At 43.8% G+C, this 25,967-nt stretch overlaps 1 protein-coding gene across 1 annotated transcript; it reads left to right on the top strand.

Annotated features, from left to right (window-relative positions):
• The first annotated feature begins 891 nt into the window (after window positions 1-891).
• Window positions 892-23,388, top strand: wdr18 (WD repeat domain 18). The gene is given in 10 exon segments (XM_029427826.1): window positions 892-909; window positions 1,808-1,892; window positions 1,895-1,940; window positions 2,150-2,291; window positions 11,068-11,211; window positions 13,283-13,347; window positions 13,443-13,567; window positions 22,589-22,746; window positions 22,889-22,957; window positions 23,158-23,388. Coding segments are annotated over 10 exon segments (981 nt in total). The 3' UTR covers window positions 23,287-23,388.
• The last annotated feature ends 2,579 nt before the right edge of the window (window positions 23,389-25,967 follow it).

Here is a 25,967-nt window from a genome sequence, read left to right as displayed (position 1 = left end):
TTACAGCACATTGTTAGAGTACAGTGTTACAACACAGTGTTACAACACAGTGTTACAGCAGTGTTACAACACATTGTTAGAGTACAGTGTTACAACACAGTGTTACAGTACAGTGTTACAACACAGTGTTACAACATATTGTTAGAGTACAGTGTTACAGTACAGTGTTACAGTACAGTGTTACAACACAGTGTTACAACACAGTGTTACAGCAGTGTTACAGTACAGTGTCACAGCACATTGTTAGAGTACAGTGTTACAGCACAGTGTTACAGCAGTGTTACAGTACAGTGTTACAGCAGTGTTACAGTACAGTGTTACAACACAGTGTTACAACACAGTGTTACAGCACAGTGTTACAGCAGTGTTACAGTACAGTGTCACAGCACATTGTTAGAGTACAGTGTTACAACACAGTGTTACAGTACAGTGTTACAACACATTGTTAGAGTACAGTGTTACAACACAGTGTTACAGCAGTGTTACAGTACAGTGTCACAGCACATTGTTAGAGTACAGTGTTACAACACAGTGTTACAGCACAGTGTTACAGCAGTGTTAGAGTACAGTGTTACAGCAGTGTTACAGTACAGTGTTAGAGTACAGTGTTACAGCACAGTGTTAGAGCACAGTGTTACAACAGTGTTACAGGGCTGTCAAGCGATTAAAAAAATGAGTCTAATTTATTACAAGCTTTAGAGATTGGCCGGAGAATCAGAGCAGCATGGGGCGGTACTGCAGTCACTTTACCGCACCGTTGTGACAAAAAGAGAGCTGAGCCAGAAGTCAAAGCTCTCAATATACCGGTCGATCTTCGTTCCTACCCTCACCTATGGTCATGAAGGCTGGGTCATGACCGACAAAACGAGATCACGGGTACAAGCGGCCGAAATGGGTTTTCTCAGGCGGGTGGCGTGAGCGAGGGTGAAAGCTCAGCCATCAGGAGAGACTCGGAGTAGAGCCGCTGATCCTTTACGTTGAAAGGAGCTAGTTGAGGTGGTTCATCTAGTAAGGAGCCACCTGGGCTTCTCCCTAGGGAGGTGTTCCAGGTACAGCTGGGAGGAGACCCCGGGGAAGACCCAGGACTCGGTGGAGAGATTATATCTCCTCACTGGGAACGCCTCAGGATCCCCCAGTCGGAGCTGGAGGATGTGGCCCGGAGAAGGGAAGATTGGGGTTCACTACTGGAGCTGCTGCCCCCGCGATGTTGTGATTGGTCCAGGTGTAACGACGTCTGTTCTGATTGGTCCAGGTGTAACGACGTCTGTTCTGATTGGTCCAGGTGTAACGACGTCTGTTCTGATTGGTCCAGGTGTAACGACGTCTGTTCTGATTGGTCCAGGTGTAACGACGTCTGTTCTGATTGGTCCAGATGTAACGACGTCTGTTCTGATTGGTCCAGATGTAACGACGTCTGTTCTGATTGGTCCAGATATGTAACGACGTCTGTTCTGATTGGTCCAGATGTAACGACGTGTGTCTGATTGGTCCAGATGTAACAACATCGGTTCTCTGATTGGTCCAGATGTAACAACATCGGTTCTCTGATTGGTCCAGATGTAACAACATCGGTTCTCTGATTGGTCCAGATGTAACAACATCGGTTCTCTGATTGGTCCAGATGTAACAACATCGGTTCTCTGATTGGTCCAGATGTAACATCTGTTCTCTGATTGGTCCAGATGTAAATCTGTTCTCTTGATTGGTCCAGATGTAACCACGTCTGTTCTCTGATTGGTCCAGATGTAACCACGTCTGTTCTCTGATTGGTCCAGATGTAACCACGTCTGTTGTCTGATTGGTCCAGGTATCCACAGGTAAGCTGCTATCTGTCCTCAGTCGTCATTATCAGGACGTCACCTGTCTGAAGTTCACGGACGACGGCAGCCATTTTGTTCTGGAGGAAAAGACAATCTGGCTCTGGTGTGGAGTCTGTGCAGGTAATAGCTTTCTATTTTCTAATTGAGAAAACAAAAAATGTTTTCCACTGGACTGAGTCTGCGTACAGTTTAATGTTAATTAATTATGTTTTTATTTAACCTAAATTGTGTGTGTGTGCTTGTAACACTGACAGGTGGGCAGTTTGTTACCGTGGCAACACATCACACAATAATTAATGTGTGATTTTTAATGTGTGTGTGTGTTTCAGTGTGATCCAGCTAGATATAAGCCACACCCCCGAGCCGCGTCACGTCCTGTCTCGCCATTCTCTTCCAATCACAGACCTGCACTGTGGCCTGATGGGAGCTCAGGCCAGAGTCGCCACCGCCTCCTTAGACCAGACGGTCAAGGTGAGACTTCATCTTAATGAGACTGTTGTTCTTTATTTCCTGTCTGTTTGAAAACAGAGTTTCTCTAAATGAGGTTTGGTTTGCTGAAAAGCAGACTAGTGTTACTGTGAGAGAATAAAAGTGTGGATGAAATATGTGGACAGATCGTAGAGATGTTTTCACAGAGTTACTTAACAGGAAGTGAATTAATGAAGTGCTGATAAATCGTCCCGAGGCTACGACCTCTTCTGTCTGATTGGCCGGTCGCCATGCGGTGGCAGACGGTCCTTCTTTATAAAAACCTTTTATTACACTCTGAGTTGTTCTATTAATAGAATCAGTTTGGATTGAGGTCATTGCTGCTCAGAAAAAGTTGGAGGAGCGGCTTTGTCACTGCAGTGAGAATATCTGGACCACCTTAAAGGTCAATCCGCCTTAAGTGAGCCAGAGTGGTTGCTCACTTTGGGGCTAACCCTCGTCACTTTAATCAGCAGGTGGAGCTCAGGTTGGGTCTTGAGAAGTTGAAGTATTTATTTCAAATCAAATCAAATGTATTTGTATAGCCCAATATCACAAATTATACATTTGTCTCAGTGTGCTTTACAGACTGTACAGGTTACGACATCCTCTGTCCTTAGACCCTCACATCGCACAAGGAAAAACTTCCTAAAAGAAACCCCAAAATTAAAGGGGAAAAAATGGAAGAAACCTCAGGGAGAGCAACTGAGGAGGGATCCCTCTCCCAGGACGGACAGACGTGCAATAGATGTCGTGTGTACAGGATAAACAACATAGTACAAATACAACATTTGACAGAAATTATGTTGTGTTGGAAAAAAAAGAAATAGAAAGTTTGGATGAATCCAGGAAAATGTCAATAAGGCTTCCCGGTGTCCAGCAGGACCAGGTCAGCAGGCGCTGTCACGATTCATGATCCTGACGTAAACTTTATCAGTGGCAACCTGCCACATGAGACACAGACACTCCGGGGATGATACCCCGGATGGTGAGTTAGTAACATACATTTACATAAATGCATACAGATAGAGAGGGAGAGAAGGAAGAGAGCAGGGAGGTGTCCCCCGGCAGTCTAAGCCTATAGCAGCATAACTAGGGGCTGATCCAGGGCAAACCTGAGCCAGCCCTAACTATAAGCTTTATCAAAAAGGAAAGTTTTTAGCCTACTCTTAAATGTGGAGAGTGTGTCTGCCTCCCGAACACAAACTGGAAGCTGGTTCCACTGGAGAGGAGCTTGATAGCTGAAGGCTCTGGCTCCCATTGTACTCTTAGAGACTCTAGGAACCACAAGTAACCCTGCAGTCTGGGAGCGTAATGCTCTAGTTGGTTTATAAGGTACTATGAGATCTTTAAGATATGCTGGAGCCTGACCTTTAATTGATTTGTAAGTCAGGAGAAGGATTTTGAATTCTATTCTGTATTTTACTGGGAGCCAGTGCAGAGCAGCTAATACAGGAGTAATATGATCCCGTTTCCTAGTTCTAGTCAATACACGTGCCGCTGCATTTTGGATCAACTGAAGAGTCTTAAGCGACTTTTTAGGACAACCTGATAACAATGAGTTGCAGTAATCCAGCCTTGAAGTAACAAATGCATGGACTAGTTTTTCTGCATCATTTTGAGACAGGATGTGTCTTATTTTTGCAATGTTACGTAGATGAAAGAAGGCAGTCCTTGAGATTTGTTTTATGTGGGAGTTAAACGACAGATCTTGATCAAAGATGACGCCAAGATTCCTTACAGTGGTGCTGGAGGCCAAGTTAATGCCATCCAGAGCTTCTATGTCATTAGAAAATGCGTTTCGGAGGCGTTTAGGGCCAAGTATAATAACTTCAGTTTTGTCTGTGTTTAACATCAAAAAGTTGCTAGACATCCAAGTTTTTATGTCCTTAAGGCATGCTTCAAGTTTAGCCAATTGATTGGTTTCATCTGGTTTAATTGATAGATATAATTGGGTATCATCCGCATAACAATGAAAGTTTATAGAGTGGTTCCTTATAATATTGCCCAAAGGAAGCATATATAAGGTGAATAGAATCGGTCCAAGTACAGAACCCTGCGGAACTCCAAGACTGACTTTGGCTGTCATGGAGGATTTATCGTTAACAAGTACAAATTGAGATCGCTCAGATAAATAGGACTTGAACCAGCTTAGTGCGGTTCCTTTTATGCCAACACAATGTTCCAGTCTCTGTAGTAGAATGTCCTGATCAACAGTGTGGAAAGCAGCACTGAGGTCTAACAAGACAAGAACAGAGACAAGTCCTTTGTCTGATGTCAATAGAAGGTCATTGGTAACTTTCACCAGTGCCGTCTCTGTGCTATGATGAACTCTAAATCCAGATTGAAAAACCTCAAATAAACTATTATTATGTAAAAAGTCACACAACAGTTTTGCGACTGCTTTCTCAAGGATTTTAGCGAGAAAGGGTAGGTTAGATATCGGCCTATAGTTGGCTAAAACCTCTGGATCAAGACTAGGCTTTTTAAGAAGTGGTTTTATTACAGCTACTTTAAAGGATTTTGGTACGTAGCCAGATAATAGAGACAGGTTGATCATATTTAATAACGAAGTGTTAATTAAGGGTAAAACTTCTTTAAACAGTTTAGTTGGAATCGGGTCCAAAAGACAGGTTGATGGTTTAGACGATGAGATTGTTGAAGTTAGTTGGTTAAGGTTGATTGGCGTAAAACAGTCTAGATATATTTCAGGAGTTACAGATGTTTTTAAAATTCCAACAGTTGAAGTTAAGTCATTACCAATTGAGGTCAGGAGGAGATTAATTTTGTCTCTAATAATTATAATTTTATCGTTAAAGAAACTCATAAAGTCGTCACTACTGAGAGATATAGGAACAGAAGGCTCTGTAGAGCTGTGGCTCTCTGTCAGCCTGGCTACAGTGCTGAAAAGAAACCTGGGGTTGTTCTTATTTTCTTCTATTAAGGAAGAGTAATAAGCTGCTCTGGCATTACGGAGAGCCTTCTTATACGTTTTAAGATGATCTAACCAGACTAAACGAGATTCTTCCAATTTAGTGGAACGCCATTTACTTTCAAGATTTCTCGACTTTTGTTTTAGTTTGCGGATTTGTAAATTAAGCCATGGAGCTTTCTTTTTCTGTTTTATGATCTTCTTCTTTAGAGGAGCGACAGAGTCGAGTGTTATTCGCAGGCTGCAGCGCTATCAACAAGATGATTAATTTGGGAGGGACTAAAGTTAGCATTGGAGTCCTCCATTATATTGATATTGAGTTCTGGTATTGTATTAAGTGCTGATGGAATCACTTCCTTAAATTTAGTCACAGCACTTTCAGATAAACATCGAGCGTAGGATATTTTGCCTACTGGCTTGTAGTCCAGTAACAGGACTTCAAAAGTTATTAAAAAATGGTCTGATAAAAGAGGATTATGTGGACACACTGATAAACTTTCAATTTCAACACCATATCCCAGAACAAGGTCCAGAGTGTGGTTTAAACAGTGAGTTGGTTCATGTACATTTTGACTGAACCCAATTGAATCTAATATTGAGATAAATGCATTATTAAGGCTGTCACTATCAACATCCACATGAATATTAAAGTCACCTACAATAATTACTTTATCTGTTTTAAGGACTAAATTTGATAAAAATTCTGAGAATTCAGATAGAAATTCAGAATACGGACCAGGAGGGCGGTACACAGTAACTAATAAAACTGGCTTTATTGTTTTCCATGTTGGGTTTGAGAGCGTAAGAACAAGGCTTTCAAAAGAGTTATATTTTAGTTTAGGCTTAGGATTGATCAAGAGGTTTGAGTCAAATATGGCCGCAACTCCACCTCCTCGGCCAGTACCTCGAGGAATGTGAGTATTAATATGACCAGGTGGAGTAGATTCATTTAGACATATTCATGTCTCAGCCAGGTTTCAGTGAGACAAAATAAATCAATCTTATTATCTGATATTAAATCATTTACCAATCCAGCTTTCGTTGATAAAGATCTGATGTTTAAGAGCCCACATTTAATTTTTTGATTTAGTTGCACTTTTGCAGCGGTGGTGTTTATTTTAATTAGGTTTTCATGTATAACTCCTCTTCTGTTAACCATAGACTTGATTAGTTTCAGTGGTCGTGGGGCAGACACAGTCACTATGGGGATTTGAGTGGGTGACTGCCCGGAAAGAAGCACAGAGAAGTGTGTAAGACTACAACTCTTTGTCCTGGTCTCAACTCTGGGTTGTCATGGATTAGGTCCACTAATAGACTGTAATATTATTGGATATGAGATCTGCTCCAGCCAAAGTAGGATGGATGCCGTCACTCCTAATCAGACCAGGCCTTCCCCAGAAAGTCCGCCAATTGTCTACGAAGCCCACATCATTATCTGGACACCACCGTGAGAGCCAGCGACGGAATGATGACATGCGGCTAAACATGTCATCATTCAAAAGATTTGGCAGAGGACCAGAGAAAACTACGGAGTCCGACATTGTTTTGGCAAATGTACACACCGACTCCACATTAACTGTAGTACACTCCGATTGACGCAATCGCGTGTCATTACCGCCGACGTGAATAACAATCTTACTGTATTTACGTTTAGCCTTAGCCAGCAGTTTCAAATGTGCTTCTATGTCGCCCGCTCTGGCCCCCGGAATGCACGTGACTGTCGTCGCTGGTGTCTCAAAATGAACGTATCTCAAAATTGAGCTACCGATAACCAGAGTTGGCTTCTCAGCTGGTGTGTCACTGAGTGGGGAGAATCTGTTAGAAACAGCAAGCGGTTGGTGGTGAACCGTGGGCTTCTGATAACACTTCTTTCGGACAGTCACCCAGTCTCCCGGCTGCTCGGGTCCCGCCGGGGGACGGCTAACAGGAGATACCACTGGTCGACCCGCACCGACTATAGGGGGCTTGCTAACAGCTACACTTGCTAACCGCTGACTAGCCATGGTGCGGAGCCGCTCATCTATCCCTCTAAAACTCGCCTCCAACCCTGGGTATAAACTACATTTAATACACGTACCATTATCACTAAAGGAGGCCGAGCAATAGCTAAACATGAAACACACCGAGCAGGAGAGAGCAGAAGAGGAAGATGCCATCGCTAGCTGCCGAGCTGCAGCAGCTAACGTTAGCAGAGCCGAACGGAGCGTAAAGAATTGAGGATTTAGCGAGAGTCACTAAGAGAAGGAGGATAAGGAGAGAGTTGTAAGTGCTTAGGAAGTACAAGTATAGGTTTAGATAGATGACAGGTAATTAGCCGATGTGATCAAGAATATAACAACATTAACTGGGTCAAGCTGGAGCTGCCGAAGTATGCTACCAACAACACAGAAACATTAACAACCGGAAATGACGCGCTTACCGTAACCGCTTATATTTACAGATAAGTAAACTGCACACACAGCTATAACCTTCCTGCTAATCACCGGCATCTACGACCGTCTCACGCTCTCTCTCTCTCTCAACCACACTCTGTTACACAAAGACGACATGGGGACACAACGGTGGGGAGACGACGTAGGGACGGTGGGGACGCGACGGTGGTGACACGACGTAGGGACGGTGGGGAGACGACGGTGGGGACACGACGTAGGGACGGTGGGGACACGACGTAGGGACGGTGGGGACACGACGGTGGTGACACGACGTAGGGACGGTGGTGACACGACGTAGGGACGGTGGTGACACGACGTAGGGACGGTGGGGAGACGACGTAGGGACGGCGGTCCTTGATCTGTTAGTCTCTCTGACGGGGTTCCGACTCTCTAACTTCAGTCTGAAGGTTTTTATTATGCTCGGTACTATCAGCCTCTACTTTAAAACAAACGGTGCAGCGCAAAAGTTCAGAGAGAAAAAGAAAAGAAACTTTGATACTTGAAAATGTTTTAGGATAACGTTTATTTAAAAAGTTAATTTGAGTAAGTTGAATTTCATTGATATTTTAGGGTGGTGGTGGCCTGAGCAGCTCCAGACTGTCCCTGTAGTTAGTTCACTGGATAAGAGCATCTGCTGAATGACCTGTAATGTAATGTAATTTATTTTACAATAATTGGGGGGGAATTGACTTTAAATATAAACATTTTCTCCAAGTGTTACTCTCCATGTTAAAGTATTTCCACGTTTTCAGCCTCTCTGCTCGCTGTAAACCGCTTACGAGTTTTTGTCCGTCTCAGTCACGGCTTCACAGAATTGGATGTTTTTACAGGATTACGCTTTATTTTTGGAGACATTTTAAATAAGACCTATAGAATAAAGTGATTTTAATGAAATGATAATTTCTGCTTTTGCAGTTTCTCGCTGTGATGCAATGTTGGTGATTTAAAAGTGAGTGTGTGGGGGGGGGGTTTATTATCAAGTTTTTAACCAGCCGCTGAGCTCGTTGTTTAGGATGATGAATCTCTTTAAACTCTGTTTTTAATCTCGGTAAAATCCCCTCTGGCATAAATCACAGGAGGTGGAGTTTCGGTAATGACAGTCTGAGTTCTGCAGAGCCAGCAGCTCTTTAACACTGAGGTCCAAGATTAGCTGGCGACGTCATTACTACACCTCTCTCTCCAGTTCTAACTTTATTTACATGAATAATAACACACACAATGCTTAAAACTGACCATGCTGTCAGCTGTTTAAAAACCAACTCCAATTGCGTTCTTTTCAGAGTTTTTCAAATGGAAATGCCCGCTCGCGTGATGTAGGTTACCAAAGATAAACAAATCAATAAAAGTTATGAATAATGTGAACGCTACCTCTAGCTGAGTCAACGCTGTGCTAAGTTTGGAAATAACTGAAGGGGATATTTTGAAGTGAGGTTGTATGAGGTACTTACAGCTGATGGGTTTGGAGAAGGAGACATGAATACTGAAGCTGAGCACAGTGTAACGTTACTGCTGTGGTCACCTCGTTAGTTTGGATCAAAGTCCCACAATACCACAAACCAAATTACTGATGAAAGCAGCGGTAGAAGACTGCGACATGTTTAAAGAGGCCGCAACTGAAAACCATCAAATTAATGTGGAGAAGTATGCTGTGACTGTATCTGCATACATCCAGAAGTGCATGGAAGATGTCTCTGTTACCAAGTACATCACTACACGTGCCAATGAGAAACCCTGGATGACTACGGAGGTGCGTGACTTGCTGAAAGCACGGAACGCCGCTTACAAATCTGGTGACGTAGTGGCTCTGAGATCAGCAAGAGCCAACCTGGACCGTGCCATCAGAGAAGCTAAGCACACCCATGGTCAAAAAATCCAGAGTTTCTTTAATGACGCCATGAATACCAGGCGCATGTGGCAGGGAATTCAGACCATCACTGGATACAAGGCTGCTCCACCACCCTGTGAGGACAACACAATCTTTCTCAACAACCTCAATAATCACTTTGGACGCTTTGAGGCACTAAACAACACAACTACAATGAAAGTTGTTCCCAAGCATGTCCGGAGGACGCTGAAGAAAGTTAACCCCCGGAAGGCGGTGGGCCCGGACAGTATTCCAGGACGGCTGCTCAGGGACTGTGCCGACCAGCTGGCCCATGTCCTCACGGACATCTTGAACACCCCGCTGGACCAGGCTATTGTTCCATCATGTTTCAAGTCAGCAGCCATTGTTCCAGTGCCTAAAAAATCCCCAATCACTTGTCTGAATGATTACCGGCCGGTAGCACTCACCCCCATTATGATGAAGTGCTTTGAGAGGCTGGTCAAGGACCATATCATCTCCATACTTCCCCCCCAATCTCGACCAGTTCCCTCGCCGACGACACAACTGTGGTGGGACTCATCAGGGACAACAACGAACTGGCCTACAGGGAGGAGGTGAAACATCTGACAGACTGGTGTCACACCAACAACCTGATCCTGAATGTTGACAAAACAAAAGAGATCATTGTTGACTTCAGGAAAAAGCAGCATGGTGTAGTTTGCAGACTCACACACCACTCCTCAACGGCTCAGCAGTGAAGACCACAGACAGCACAAAGTTCTTGGGGGTGCAGCTCACAAACAGTCTGACCTGGTCCCTTCACACCTCCTCACTGGTGAAGAAGGCACAGCAGCGCCTGCACTTTCTGCCCAGGTTGAAAAGAGCACAGCTCCCCCCTCCCATCCTCACCACGTTCTACAGAGGCACCATAGAGAGCATACTGACCAGTTGCATCTCTACCTGGTCTGGAAACTGCAACACCTCAGACTGGAAGTCTCTGCAGAGAGTGGTGAGGACAGCAGAGAGGATCATCGGGACGTCTCTTCCTTTCATCAGAGACACTGCTAATAAACGCTGCCTCACCAGAGCCCAGAACATTATAGAAGACCCCACTCACCCCCACCACGGCCTGTTCCCCCTGCTGCCCTCTGGCAAGAGGTTCCGCAGCATAAGGAGCAGAACAACCAGACTCTGCAACAGTTTCTTTCCCCAAACCATCAGACTATTGAACCAGAAATAACTTCTCTCCTGAGCAATGTGATGTAACTCCTCTCTAAGAACTCTTACATGTATATATTGTATAGAGTGGATATATGTTATTTATATAAAGTACATTTATATTTTAAGTACACATTTTATTTTATATTTATGCATCAGCACCACGACACTTTTAAATATTTATGACCAATTACTCAGTCACTTGTACAGTAAGCCAGGACAACAAAACTTCATTTGAATTGTACATTGTATAATCTCGAAATGACAATAAAGTTTTTGATTGATTGATTTGATTGAGAATAGCAACACCCTTGTTCTGAGAGGTTCAGGGTCTAAAGGGTCTAACCTGTCTGTCTCTCTCTCTGTCTCCAGGTGTGGGAGTTGTCCTCAGGTGAGCTGCTCCTGTCCGTCCTGTTTGACGTGGAGGTCATGTCTGTGACCTTTGACCCCTGCGAGTACTTCCTGTTCTGTGGAGGCAGCGATGGAAACATTTTCCAGGTTTCTCTGTGCAGCCAGGTGAGTCTGCAAACTACACCATACATACTACTACACACCATACATACTACTACACACCATACATACTACTACACACCATACAAACTACTACACACCATACAAACTACTACTACACCATACAAACTACTACTACACCATACATACTACTACACCATACAAACTACTACTACACCATACAAACTACTACTACACCATACAAACTACTACACACCATACATACTACTACTACTACACCATACAAACTACTACTACACTATACAAACTACTACTACCTATACAAACTACTACTACACTATACAAACTACTACTACACCATACATACTACTACACACCATACAAACTACTACACCATACAAACTACTACACCATACAAACTACTACACACCATACATACTACTACACACCATACATACTACTACTACACCATACAAACTACTACACCATACAAACTACTACACCATACAAACTACTACACCATACAAACTACTACACACCATACAAACTACTACACACCATACAAACTACTACACACCATACAAACTACTACACACCATACATACTACTACACCATACAAACTACTACACGCCATACAAACTACTACACGCCATACATACTACTACTACACCATACAAACTACTACTACACCATACAAACTACTACTACACCATACAAACTACTACTACACCATACATACACCATACAAACTACTACTACACCATACAAACTACTAACTACACCATACAAACTACTACACACCATACAAACTACTACACACCATACATACTACTACACACCATACATACTACCTACTACACCATACATACTACTACTACACCATACAACTACTACACCATACATACTACTACACCATACATACTACTACACACCATACAAACTACTACACCATACATACTACTACACACCATACAAACTACTACACCGTACATACTACTACACACCGTACAAACTACTACACACCGTACAAACTACTACACACCATACATACTACTACACACCATACAAACTACTACACTATACATACTACTACCACCATACAAACACCACACACACACATACTACTAGGACCCAGACGCCGACCTGGACCCGGACCGGTACTTCTATTTTAATGGCACTTTTTATTTTTTTAGCTTTGCACATTCGCTCCGCTTTGTATCCCGGAGGACGGCGCTTCGCACACACCTACACACATAAACAGAGGGGAGGAAAGGAGAGGAGTGAACTAGAGAATCACCGCACTCGTTTTTTACAGCACTGGTTTAGCGGTTCAGGAAACTCACAGACCAATTACATGCGAGTTAAGCCATCCCACGTGATGCTACTCAGCCGATCAAATCTGTGCATTCCAACAGGCAAACATTGCGACTCTGAATACAGACAGATGAGAGGCGCGTGACAGACGGAAAGACGAGTTAGCGATACAGAGAGAAGACGGAGAAAGGGAGAGAAACACAGACGAAGAGACGAGTGAGCGGCAGACAGGGAGAGAACAATAACTACTCATGGCGCTCCCCAAGAAGAGAGAAGTCAACAGAGCTTTCAACCCAGACTCATTCATGTCCATCCTTCCCACTGGAGCACAACACCAGCGTCTCATGTGCTCAGAGACCGTGGTGCTCATTAACAGTGATGATGTGAAACGCCACTATGAGACAAAGCACAACGTTATTGACCAAACAAACCCACTCAAGTCAGAACTGAGGGCTCAGAAAATAAGCACTCAGAGCCCAATGTGATTTTGATTTGTGACAGAATAAAGCAAATAGCCTGTCAGCATCATCAGCCACAGAGAACAGTGCAACCCAGGATGTGTTAGCCTGGGTTAAACTGTTCAATTGTTAAGATGTGTTGAGACTTAAATCAAGATGTGAAACGGTTAAAGAAAAAGGAAAACTCAACTTATAATTGAAGAGATTCAAGGGAATCGATATAAACATTTAGAGATGGCTCTGAGCCACAAAAACAAGAGAAGAGGAACCTGAGTTGTAAACTAATGAGCTGCTGCTTGTGTCGATAAAGATTAAGAGTTTGAACTGTTTGTTTGATCTGCAGAGTCTCAGTCGGGAAAAATCCTTTCAGTCAGACAACGATGGGGACACGGCTTTCAAAGGACACAGGTAGGTCATTTAAATACAAACATAACATTAAGTCTTATAAACTCATTTAAATACAAACCTAACATTAACTCTTATAAACTATGAATGTCTCTCAGGAATTTGGTGACCTGTCTCTCGGTGTCGATGGACGGTACCCTGCTCCTCTCCGGGTCACATGACGAGACGGTTCGACTCTGGGATGTGCAGAGCAAACAGAGCATCCGCTGCCTCGCCCACAAAGGTTAGCCCTCCAGCTGTATTACCAGTTATTAATGTGTTAATCTGGTCATGGAGGGAAGCAAAGACGTGTGGATCTGATGTAAACCCGACTCGGGTCTCAGGAGGAGAGTCTAACCGTCTCTGCTTCTGTTTATTAATGAAGCTCTTCACCCGCCGCCCTCGCTCTCTCTGGAGGAGCTTTTACCTTCCGTCTCATTCATAATAAGTGATCATGCTGCGTCTGACAGGAACATGAAGAAGAAACGCCCGCTGTGATCATGACTGGCACTTTATAATTAACCAAATCCTCTCTGTGCTGAAGGCCTCCGCACTTCAAACGGACCGTCAGGGACGATAATCCTCCTCTGGCTGGACGCACGGACTCGTGGTCGTCCCCCGCCTTCGTCACGTTCTTGGTCTTCCTGCTCACACCGCAGCAGCAGGCTGTTGAAGGAAAGCTTCATCTCCGTGACGGCAGCTCCTCAAACCGATTCGTCTCAGTAGAGCAGATTCAGCTGCATGCTGGGAAACACCAGAGGAACCACAAGAGTCTCTGACACTTATTTATTTAAAATCACAACCTGATTATATGAAGAAACGTCACAACAGAAGCATTCACTTCATTATTCAGAAACATTAATATGATGAAATATCTTTCCCACAAGGTCCATTTAGTAGCTTGTGTGCAGCTCTTGATCACATGATCTTCATCAGACGACTGCTGATGAAGATTGTGTAATGTGACTGAAAGCTCTGGAACAGACTTGTGTGAATCGTGATGTGAAATAGTTTCTAAGGCGTCTAAATTTAAACCATTTATAGAAAACGTTTTCGTTTTCATCACTGACGATTTTTCAGTCTGAAAAGTTGATTATTTTCTACTCTGGGAAAGACCTGCATGCAGATTAGGACACGCATACAAATCTGTGATTACATCCAGAGTAGAGTGTCGGTGTATAACTGGGAGCTGTAACGAGATTCAGTCAGAGTTCAGGACAGTGAGCAGCAAACTGAGGAATGAAAGATTTGAATCGGGTCTGATATCTGCAGCATTGCACAGTTCAATGTTTCCGTCTGCTCGAAGCGGTCGAGTCTCTCCGATTGTTGTTAAGAGACCTGAGTCTGACAGCAGAGTGAGACCTCTTGACTCTACAACAGCTTTACGTCAGCTGAGCTGCTCGAAGAGCCCTAAAGCTGCAGTCTCTGTAACATCCAGCAGGAGACTCCTCTGTAACATCCAGCAGGAGACTCCTCTGTAACATCCAGCAGGAGACTCCTCTGTAACATCCAGCAGGAGGAGACTCCTCTGTAACATCCAGCAGGTGGAGACTCCTCTGTAACATCCAGCAGGAGGAGACTCCTCTGTAACATCCAGCAGCAGGAGACTCCTCTGTAACATCCAGCAGCAGGAGACTCCTCTGTAACATCCAGCAGCAGGAGACTCCTCTGTAACATCCAGCAGGAGACTCCTCTGTATCATCCAGCAGGAGACTCCTCTGTAACATCCAGCAGGAGGAGACTCCTCTGTATCATCCAGCAGGAGGAGACTCCTCTGTATCATCCAGCAGGAGGAGACTCCTCTGTAACATCCAGCAGGAGGAGACTCCTCTGTAACATCCAGCAGGAGGAGACTCCTCTGTAACATCCAGCAGGAGGAGACTCCTCTGTAACATCCAGCAGGAGACTCCTCTGTAACATCCAGCAGGAGGAGACTCCTCTGTATCATCCAGCAGGAGGAGACTCCTCTGTATCATCCAGCAGGAGGAGACTCCTCTGTAACATCCAGCAGGAGGAGACTCCTCTGTAACATCCAGCAGGAGACTCCTCTGTAACATCCAGCAGGAGGAGACTCCTCTGTATCATCCAGCAGGAGGAGACTCTCTGTAACATCCAGCAGGAGGAGACTCCTCTGTATCATCCAGCAGGAGACTGCTCTGTAACATCCAGCAGGAGGAGACTCCTCTGTATCATCCAGCAGGAGACTCCTCTGTATCATCCAGCAGGAGACTCCTCTGTAACATCCAGCAGGAGGAGACTCCTCTGTAACATCCAGCAGGAGGAGACTCCTCTGTAACATCCAGCAGGAGACTCCTCTGTAACATCCAGCAGGAGGAGACTCCTCTGTAACATCCAGCAGGAGGAGACTCCTCTGTAACATCCAGCAGGAGGAGACTCCTCTGTAACATCCAGCAGGAGGAGACTCCTCTGTAACATCCAGCAGGAGGAGACTCCTCTGTAACATCCAGCAGGAGGAGACTCCTCTGTAACATCCAGCAGGTGGAGACTCCTCTGTAACATCCAGCAGGAGGAGACTCCTCTGTAACATCCAGCAGCAGGAGACTCCTCTGTAACATCCAGCAGCAGGAGACTCCTCTGTAACATCCAGCAGCAGGAGACTCCTCTGTATCATCCAGCAGGAGGAGACTCCTCTGTAACATCCAGCAGGAGGAGACTCCTCTGTAACATCCAGCAGGAGGAGACTCCTCTGTAACATCCAGCAGGAGACTCCTCTGTAACATCCAGCAGGAGGAGACTCCTCTGTAACATCCAGCAGGAGGAGACTCCTCTGTATCATCCAGCAGGAGACTCCTCTGTAACATCCAGCAGGAGACTCCTCTGTAACATCCAGCAGGAGGAGACTCCTCTGTAACATCCAGCAGGAGGAGACTCCTCTGTAACATCCAGCAGGAGGAGACTCCTCTGTAACATCCAGCAGGAGACTCCTCTGTAACATCCAGCAGGAGGAGACTCCTCTGTATCATCCAGAAGGAGGAGACTCCTCTGTATCATCCAGCAGGAGGAGACTCCTCTGTAACATCCAGCAGGAGGAGACTCCTCTGTAACATCCAGCAGGAGGAGACTCCTCTGTAACATCCAGCAGCAGGAGACTCCTCTGTAACATTCAGCAGGAGGAGACTCCTCTGTATCATCCAGCAGGAGGAGACTCTCTGTAACATCCAGCAGGAGGAGACTCCTCTGTATCATCCAGCAGGAGACTCCTCTGTATCATCCAGCAGGATACTCCTCTGTAACATCCAGCAGGAGGAGACTCCTCTGTAACATCCAGCAGGAGACTCCTCTGTAACATCCAGCAGGAGACTCCTCTGTAACATCCAGCAGGAGACTCCTCTGTAACATTCAGCAGGAGGAGACTCCTCTGTATCATCCAGCAGGAGGAGACTCTCTGTAACATCCAGCAGGAGGAGACTCCTCTGTATCATCCAGCAGGAGACTCCTCTGTATCATCCAGCAGGAGACTCCTCTGTAACATCCAGCAGGAGGAGACTCCTCTGTAACATCCAGCAGGAGACTCCTCTGTAACATCCAGCAGGAGGAGACTCCTCTGTAACATCCAGCAGGAGACTCCTCTGTAACATCCAGCAGGAGACTCCTCTGTAACATCCAGCAGGAGGAGACTCCTCTGTAACATCCAGCAGGAGGAGACTCCTCTGTAACATCCAGCAGGAGGAGACTCCTCTGTAACATCCAGCAGCAGGAGACTCCTCTGTATCATCCAGCAGGAGACTCCTCTGTAACATCCAGCAGGAGGAGACTCCTCTGTAACATCCAGCAGGAGGAGACTCCTCTGTAACATCCAGCAGGAGGAGACTCCTCTGTAACATCCAGCAGGAGGAGACTCTGTAACATCCAGCAGGAGGAGACTCTCTGTAACATCCAGCAGGAGGAGACTCCTCTGTAACATCCAGCAGGAGGAGACTCCTCTGTAACATCCAGCAGGAGGAGACTCCTCTGTAACATCCAGCAGCAGGAGACTCCTCTGTAACATCCAGCAGGAGGAGACTCCTCTGTAACATCCAGCAGGAGGAGACTCCTCTAAAACATCCAGCATGAGGAGACTCCTCTGTAACATTGAGCAGGAGGAGAATCCTCTAAAACATCCAGCATGAGGAGACTCCTCTGTAACATTGAGCAGGAGGAGACTCCTCTAAAACATCCAGCATGAGGAGACTCCTCTGTAACATTGAGCAGGAGGAGAATCCTCTGTAACATCCAACAGGCCGAGACTCCTCTTTAAAATCCAGCAGGAGGAAACTCCTCTGTAACATCCAGCAGGAGACTCCTCTGTAACATCCAGCAGGAGGAGACTCTCTGTAACATCCAGCAGGAGGAGACTCCTCTGTAACATCCAGCAGGAGGAGACTCCTCTAAAACATCCAGCATGAGGAGACTCCTCTGTAACATTGAGCAGGAGGAGAATCCTCTAAAACATCCAGCATGAGGAGACTCCTCTGTAACATTGAGCAGGAGGAGAATCCTCTGTAACATCCAACAGGCCGAGACTCCTCTTTAAAATCCAGCAGGAGGAAACTCCTCTGTAACATCCAGCAGGAGACTCCTCTGTAACATCCAGCAGGAGGAGACTCTCTGTAACATCCAGCAGGAGGAGACTCCTCTGTAACATCCAGCAGGAGGAGACTCCTCTGTAACATCCAGCAGGAGGAGACTCCTCTGTAACATCCAGCAGGAGACTCCTCTGTAACATCCAGCAGGAGGAGACTCTCTGTAACATCCAGCAGGAGGAGACTCCTCTGTAACATCCAGCAGGAGGAGACTCCTCTGTAACATCCAGCAGGAGGAGACTCCTCTGTAACATCCAGCAGGAGACTCCTCATGTTCTTCAACATGATGTTCATTTAGTAACTTATGGAAACATTTAAAATAGAGGATAAAGCAGCGTCTGCTTTAGGGCGGGGCAGTCTGTGATTGACAGGTGGTTGTTTGTGTTTTCATCTTAAACTTTCACTCTTTCACAGTTTGTGTTTTCACCTCAAAGTTAGTGTAACATGTCACTGCTGGTTCCAAAAACAAGATGGCAACTTCTTATATGCGGTCTATTAAAATTCCTAACAGTCTTTTCAGGACACTTTGTATATAGAGCAGGTTTACGCCGTACTCTAAAATAATATTACAGACGACCCCGCTCCTAGTTGAGGAGGGAAATCAAAAACTTAAGACATATATTTTATATATTTTGGATTGTTGGTCCATAAGACATTTTAATGATCTCTTGTGATATCTCCTCTGTGGGAAAATGTTTTAATCTGATGAAATTGTTAAAGCTAAATGTTTTACTGTTGTCTGATTCTTTATGGGATGTCCAGGTTCGTTTTTAAAAGGTTTTCCCTCTTCAACATACTGTAAATCATAAATAAAACACTTCCTCTGAGCATACACTCATGGAAGGCGCAGGTTTGTACTGAAAAGTCAAAGTATATCTCTTGCTTGTTGTGGTAATAGAGACTGGCTAATTATCTCGCTCAATTACAAATATTGATCGTCCGCTTGGCTGCGGCTGCGGGAATTACACTAATGGTCTAAATGTGGTCCAACATGGAGACATAAATCAGACTGAGAGCGTCGGAGGCTGAAGAGCTGCCAACGCACTGCAGAGGAAACGCCTTCATCTGCAGACAGTGTTTACACTGAACTGATGCACCTGAACACACCACAACACCTAAGCGCGTCGCATGAGCATCACCTGAACTTATCACACGACACCTGAACACACCACGTATATTAAGTGGTGCTCCTCTTAAGGGTTTGAGAGCATTTTATTCTTTTATGAAAACAATCCGTGCAAATAAGTTATTTCTCGTTAGGTTTACAGAAACTAAAGATGCTCATGTTGTCGGTGGGAAGCCAGACATTCGACTAGATGAATTGACTTTAGTCAAGCTAACAGAATAATGTTCACAACCTTAAGACGAACTGCAGAATATAAAGACTGACCCCTGAGCAAGGCATTAAATATTAAACATGGATATTTATCACAGATGCATCTGAAGTGCAAATTTTACACTCCACTAGAAAAAACACGTTATTTAATTCTTAACATGCACAGAAAACACAAAATCACAAAGGACTTCAGTCCTGACTAAAGTATAACAACAGGAGACCCGGAGACTTTCTACAGCCAACAGATTACTCTGAGAGCACAGACCTCCACCAAGGCCACATGCTGCATCCTGCAATGTTAACCAAAGTGACAAAGAGTCTGATCCTCTCCGTTATGTAACGTGTTCTTCTCGGCCCGTATTACCCCCTCGCACCGCGCCTCATGACCATCGATCTGGTCTGTGCAATCCTGCTGGCTTACAGACCTCCCTGCTGGAAGTAGTAATTATATTAATACAATCTGCCTCATGATATTTGTCCTGTTAAACTGCAGACAACTTCCTGTTACCGGTTACATTAAACATTGTTCTCTCCCGTCCTCCGGGTCCTTTGGGGGAGGTTTTTCCTCTCTAACATCCCTGAAAATGGCGTCCGCTTGTTCTTCTCTGTGACTTCAATGTCAGAGAAGTCAACAGACTTATTGTCTCTCCTCTCAGAAATCCTTTATTAGTCCCACAACAGGGTAATTGACCTTGTTACAGCAAAAGAACATTTGAAGTAAAGTGGCGAGAACACAACTCCTCCTGCTCTCTCACTGTGTGTGTGTGTGTGTGTGTCACTCACACAGGTGCAGCCCCCTCAACCTCATATTCACCAGAAACCACTTCGAGCCTCTCTGTGACCCTCTACTGTCTCTCCCTCTCTACTCTGTCCCCCTGGACTATCTGTTCCCCTCTCTGTCTTCTCAACTTGCAGCTGAGTCCTCCAACCTGGGAGCTGGAGGGGAACCTGTGCTGACAGGACCATCAAAAAACCCTGACGACCTCTTGACCTTTCAAACTCTTCTCTCCTCTTCTTCTATTTCTGAAGCAAAAAGCTCTTCAACCCATAGAAACTCTTCTCTATCTCCTCGACCCCCTCAGTCCTCCACCTCCTTCTTACCTTTTGCCACTTTATCAACTACTTCTTAAAAAAAATAGACGACACGCTCTTCATTTTCCAACTTACTAACTGTACTAACTGACCGACCCCCCCCTCCAAATGAAGGTCTAACCCTCGTTACCTCTGCCCCCACTCCACCTGCCCTCTGGACCCTGTCCCCTCTCACCTTCTCCAGTCTATCGGACTTTCTTACCATCTCATCAACAATTTCTGAACAACTGGCTGCTTCCCAACTGTCTTAAAGAGGCAGCAGTGAGCCCCCCCAAGCGTCTTCAGTCGACTTTCGTCTTACCTTCAGCAGAACAACCTTCTTGATCCGCACCAATCTGGTTTCAAGGCTCCACTCAGCTGAGACTGTCCTCACTCTCACTGAGGAACTTCACACTGCTAGAGCAGCCCCCCCTCCTCTGTTCATCCTTCTGGACCTTTCTGCTGCGTTCCACACAGTGAACCACCAGATCCTCCTCTACACCCTCCAAGTCTCAGGCTCTGCTCTCTCCCTGCTGAATCCTACCTGAAGGACCTACAGAGTAACTTGCAACTCACCACTGGGGTACCTCAGGGCTCCTTCTGTCTGACATCTCTCAGTAGATGTCTGACACCACTTGAAGCTCCACCTCTACAAGACCGAACTGCTTTTCCGTCTGGGGAAGGGCTCTCCCATCCCATGCAGCAGCCTGACTGGTCTTCAACCCCCCCCCAGTTCTCCCACAATGCACTGCTCCTCCCTTCACTGGTTACCAGTAGCAGCCAGACTCTGGTGCTGGTCCACCGTGCTGTGAATGGATCAGCCCCTTCCTACATCCAGGCCATGGTCAAACCAAATTCTCGGATTAAAGTGACGCTGAGCTGAATCTGTTTTCTTTTCAGCACTGGATTTGTTTTCATGTTTGTGTGGAATGTTATCTCCAGTAAAATCATAACATAATAACCTGTAAATAACAACTCCAAATTCTTCCCTTCGTTTTAGTCCAAAAAAGTTAATTCTGAAAACTTTCACATTTTATCTTTTTACAAAACATGAACAACCTGAATTTTCTTAAGAAAGAAAGTTACAATTTCAACAATATTATGAGTTTATCATATTATCGTTTTGGCCCCCGGGCCTTATGTTTGACACCCCTGGTTTAAATGATTACTATTTATTGTGTTAGTCTAATCTTCTGCTTCAAACATTTTCACTGACAAGTTTTATTCATTGAAGAAAGTTGATTTAATAAACAAAGACGACAAATCACTTTAAAACACGACAATCATTTGAAGCTTTGAATGTGAAAACAAACATTCAGCTGCAGCATTGCAGCGTTTCTTCCTGAAGTTGACTGCAGCACCTAAAAGTCTCAAGAGTTTCAAACTAAAGTTCAAACTCTGTTTCTTCAGTTTGGTTTCCGAGTTGTGATGAAAGTTTGATGTTCAGTCCGACCTTCAGCTCGTTCAGGCGAATATAAAATACAAGAAGAAGAAGTCAGACGTCTTTAATACTTTAGGACATTTAAAAACACAAACTTTGACTTTTTCTGCACTCGACAGATTTTGATAATAAATCAGATTTTCTGTTTTAAAAGGTGTCCGGACCGCTATTACATTATATTAACTTACATTATAGTTACTGATCCTGTCGCCTGCCTGAATGTGATGAACTGGTTTTTATAGTAGGAGTTTGATATTATTTATTGTTGTACCTGAAGATTAAAATATAAAATGTGCACTCCCAGTCCGTACATTAAAACCTGAGTGGCAGCGCCAAAACGTTCAAAAAGTTACCCGACCCCCGGTCAGCGTAGACGATGCATGGATGTAAAAATGTTTGCATGGAAACTCTGAAAATTCAATGAAAAGTTTTCTGTGAGTTTAAAGAGTTTCCTGGGAGGTCAGAGAACATGAAGCTGATCAGCGAGCCTCAGTTATAGAAGTAAATATTACTGGAGCTCCTTTAATCAGAAGAAACAAAGAGTTCATACAGACGACGGACACATCGATAAATGTATGAATAAGTGAATGTGGAGCAGACGGCCAGCGCTGACGGAAGACATGTTGGCTCCCTGACATAAATAAAAGATGATATGAAATAATCAGGTCAGCAGCGCTGCACGATCTCTGCTGCAGCTTTCCGGTTATTTCAGGTCACAAACTGAAGAAATGTCCTCCGTGTGATCTGCTCCGAGCTGCGTCAGGCACCTGCTGATGGTCACATGAATTATGGTATCTGTCGTCCTCTGACGTCACTCCCTGTCTATGCCTTCAGGTCCGGTGACAAACGCCATCATCATGGCGGCTCCGGCGAACATGTTCCTGCCCGACAGTCGTCCCGCCGTCCCTCTGCCACGCTTCAGCCGCCACCTGCACACCTCGGAGGGCGGAGAGTCCGGAGAGGTGTGTGTCCGCCCAGGGCTCTACACACAGGTGAGGCGCAGGTGGCGTGTTGACACTTTTATTTTGAAATGTTTCAGGAGGAGGAGCAGACGTACCTGCAGAAAGCTGACAGGCTGAACTTTTATTTTGAAATGTTTCAGACAGGCTGAACTTTTATTTTGAAATGTTTCAGGAGGAGGAGCAGACGTACCTGCAGAAAGCTGACAGGCTGAACTCTTTGATGAACGCGGTGACGGACAAGGTGAGGGAGCGGGGCTTCAGGCCATCATGTGACTCAGACTGTAAACAGACTAAATGTCAGAGACAGAAATATAAAATGTCACAGAGAGCCTGAAGAGTCGCGACACTCTGCTGACTTTAATTCTTATCAGTTATTAGCACTTTGTAATCATTCATTATTTATATTAAATATTATTTTTAATATTGTTTTGCATGTTCCAGTCGGTGTTTGGTGACGGAGAGAACACGAAGGTTCGAGTCTCCGAACTGGAAGAAGAAGTTCAGACTCTGAAGAAAGTCAACAAAGATCTTTACGAGTTCTCCAGCCAGCTGCTCACCAAGCCCACATAGACACACACACAGTGCACACACACAGTGCACACACACAGTACACACACTCAGTACACACACTCAGTACACACACTCGGTACACACACTCAGTACACACACACACACAGACAGTACACACACTCAGTACACACACTCAGTACACACACACACTACACACAGACAGTACACACACTCGGTACACACACTCGGTACACACACTCAGTACACACACTCGGTACACACAGACAGTACACACACTCAGTACACACACACACTACACACAGACAGTACACACGTTTAAACAGTCTGATGATTTTTGTTGTAATAAAATAAAAGGCTTTTGTTTTGGTAGAACTTCCTGTTTCTTTCTGTTTCTGTGTTGCACTGACTGAAGATGAAACAAAGTCAAAGTGACAGAATTACAAACTTTGAACTAACCACAGGTACCCTCACTGAATTTAAATATTATATTAAATAGAAGTACCTCCTAGCGACTATATTCTGAAAGAATCGAGTCTGCGGAACATTCGGTGTTGACCTCGATTAACCCGACAGCTGCGAGTTCAGAATATATTTTCATTATCTGAAGGTTTTTGTAAAAGCAGTTTAAATCTGCTGATGAGAGAATCTGTGCAGAGTAACATCAAATAATCCACATTCGAGAAGGGGTTCTGTCCTTTATTACGGAACATAATCACTGCTTTATTATATGTACACTCTTTATTATTCATTCATTACCAATTTCTAATTATTATGAGCAGTTTAGCTTCATGTCCCCCCCTGCCCTGTAATATATATTAATTATTTCCCACAATTAATGTTAGAAATCAATGAATAAAAGTCAATAGAATAAAAATAAACATGGATGAAAATAATGTAAAAAGAAATGATTAAAGCTTAAAAACGTTAAGATATAATGGTTTAATTTGTTTTAAATTGTATTGTTTCATTGAAAGATAAGATCATTTATGTAAAGCATTATTGTCCAGCTGTTACTTTTCTGACTGGTTGTAATGAAGCTTTAACAAATGTATAATATATATTATTAATATATATGTATTTAATATGCCCATCTGTGAAACTTTCAAATTCAAAAAACGTTCAAACATGTTTTATTCTCTTTATTTATTTTTACTGATTAATCTCCTTCGGGGCTTATTTTTACCCTTTAATAAACTAAAACATTGCTTCGATCAACCTTTATTTAAAAGAGCAGCTCAGTGACACACATTAAAATATTAAAAACTGGATTAATGGCAGAGATTAAAAACATCAAATAAACTCAAACAGTTCAAGAAAAAGAAAAGATGACCTTCAAAGTGTCCTCACGGTGGGCGCCCCGGTAGCTCACCCTTTCACAATCTACACTTACCTGACGCATCATTCATATTTACAGACTAAAGTTTATACAATGACTTAATAACTTATGACATTTAGTCTGTGTTAAAATCTACATTAATAATATAAATAATGAATTATGCTGTATAATGTAAATCTGGCATTTTAAATGTAAAAATTACAAATGTCAAGTTGTTATGAATATTTTTCATTTAGTCTTTAAATCACAGTGAAGAAATTATTCATATTTTGTGTTCAGTTTGACCTTTAGGAAGTTACACAGGCAGAATATCCTTTAACAATAACATTAACAATAATAATACTAATATTAATAACAGTAATGTTAATACTATTGATAACAATAATAATAGGCTATATTGCATGTCAGTCCTGGAAGACTGGAACATTTTTCTCCATTAATTGTGTTTTCATCACTAACGTTTGCCCCCCAGTTTCTCCCCCTCGTCTTCCACACACAGACTATCTGCAGGTTTAGGGTTCAGAGTCAAGTTGTTAATGATAGTAGAGGGGTTGTTATTTATAGAGGGGTTGTCCACTTCTTTAGATGAAGTCCACATGGGGGGTCCAGGACTGTCTACGTGCCCCCCCCCCCAGGTATTTAATGATATATATGATGTAGTCTCCCCTCTACCATCACTAACAACCCCTCTATAAATAACAACCCCTCTACTACTGTGACTTAACCCATTGGTCTGTGGATTATGCTTCCGAAGCCCTGAGAGGGTGGAGATGAGACAGAAATGTCATTAAATGTTTTTGGTCTCTCAATAATTAGTGTGTGTGTGTGTGTGTGTGTGTGTGTGTGTTGTTGCTCTTCTTGTGACATCTGAGGATCTAACAGTTTAGATGATTTTATTTTTCTAATTAATGTTTATTCTAGTTGTTCAACTTTCTCTCTATGAGATCTGGTTTGTATTGGAACATGTACTGTGTGTGTGTGTGTGTGTGTGTGTGTGTGTGTGTGTGTGTGTGTGTGTGTGTGTGAGTTTGAGTGCATGTATGTGTGTGTGTGTGTGTGTTATATAACTCGCCTGTGATGTTCTGACGATGACGAATCTAAACCTCACGGAGGAGAAATTATCTGGATTCTCCCCAAAAATCATTCAGTGCTGCCAGAGCTGAGACAAGTTACTGCAGTATTAATACTACAGAGTAGTAGTACTACAGAGTATAGTAAATAGTATTAATACTACAGAGTATTAGTACTACAGAGTATAGTAAATAGTATTAATACTACAGAGTATTAATATTACTACAGGTATGAATGAATACTACAGAGTATAAATACTTGAGTATTAATACTAGAGTATATTTACACTGTTAAAGTTCAAGCGTTTCATCAA

This window comes from Cottoperca gobio, unplaced genomic scaffold (genome assembly GCF_900634415.1).
Source record: "Cottoperca gobio unplaced genomic scaffold, fCotGob3.1 fCotGob3_381arrow_ctg1, whole genome shotgun sequence".
NCBI lineage: Eukaryota > Metazoa > Chordata > Actinopteri > Perciformes > Bovichtidae > Cottoperca > Cottoperca gobio.
This window is presented reverse-complemented; position numbering and strand designations above follow the sequence as displayed.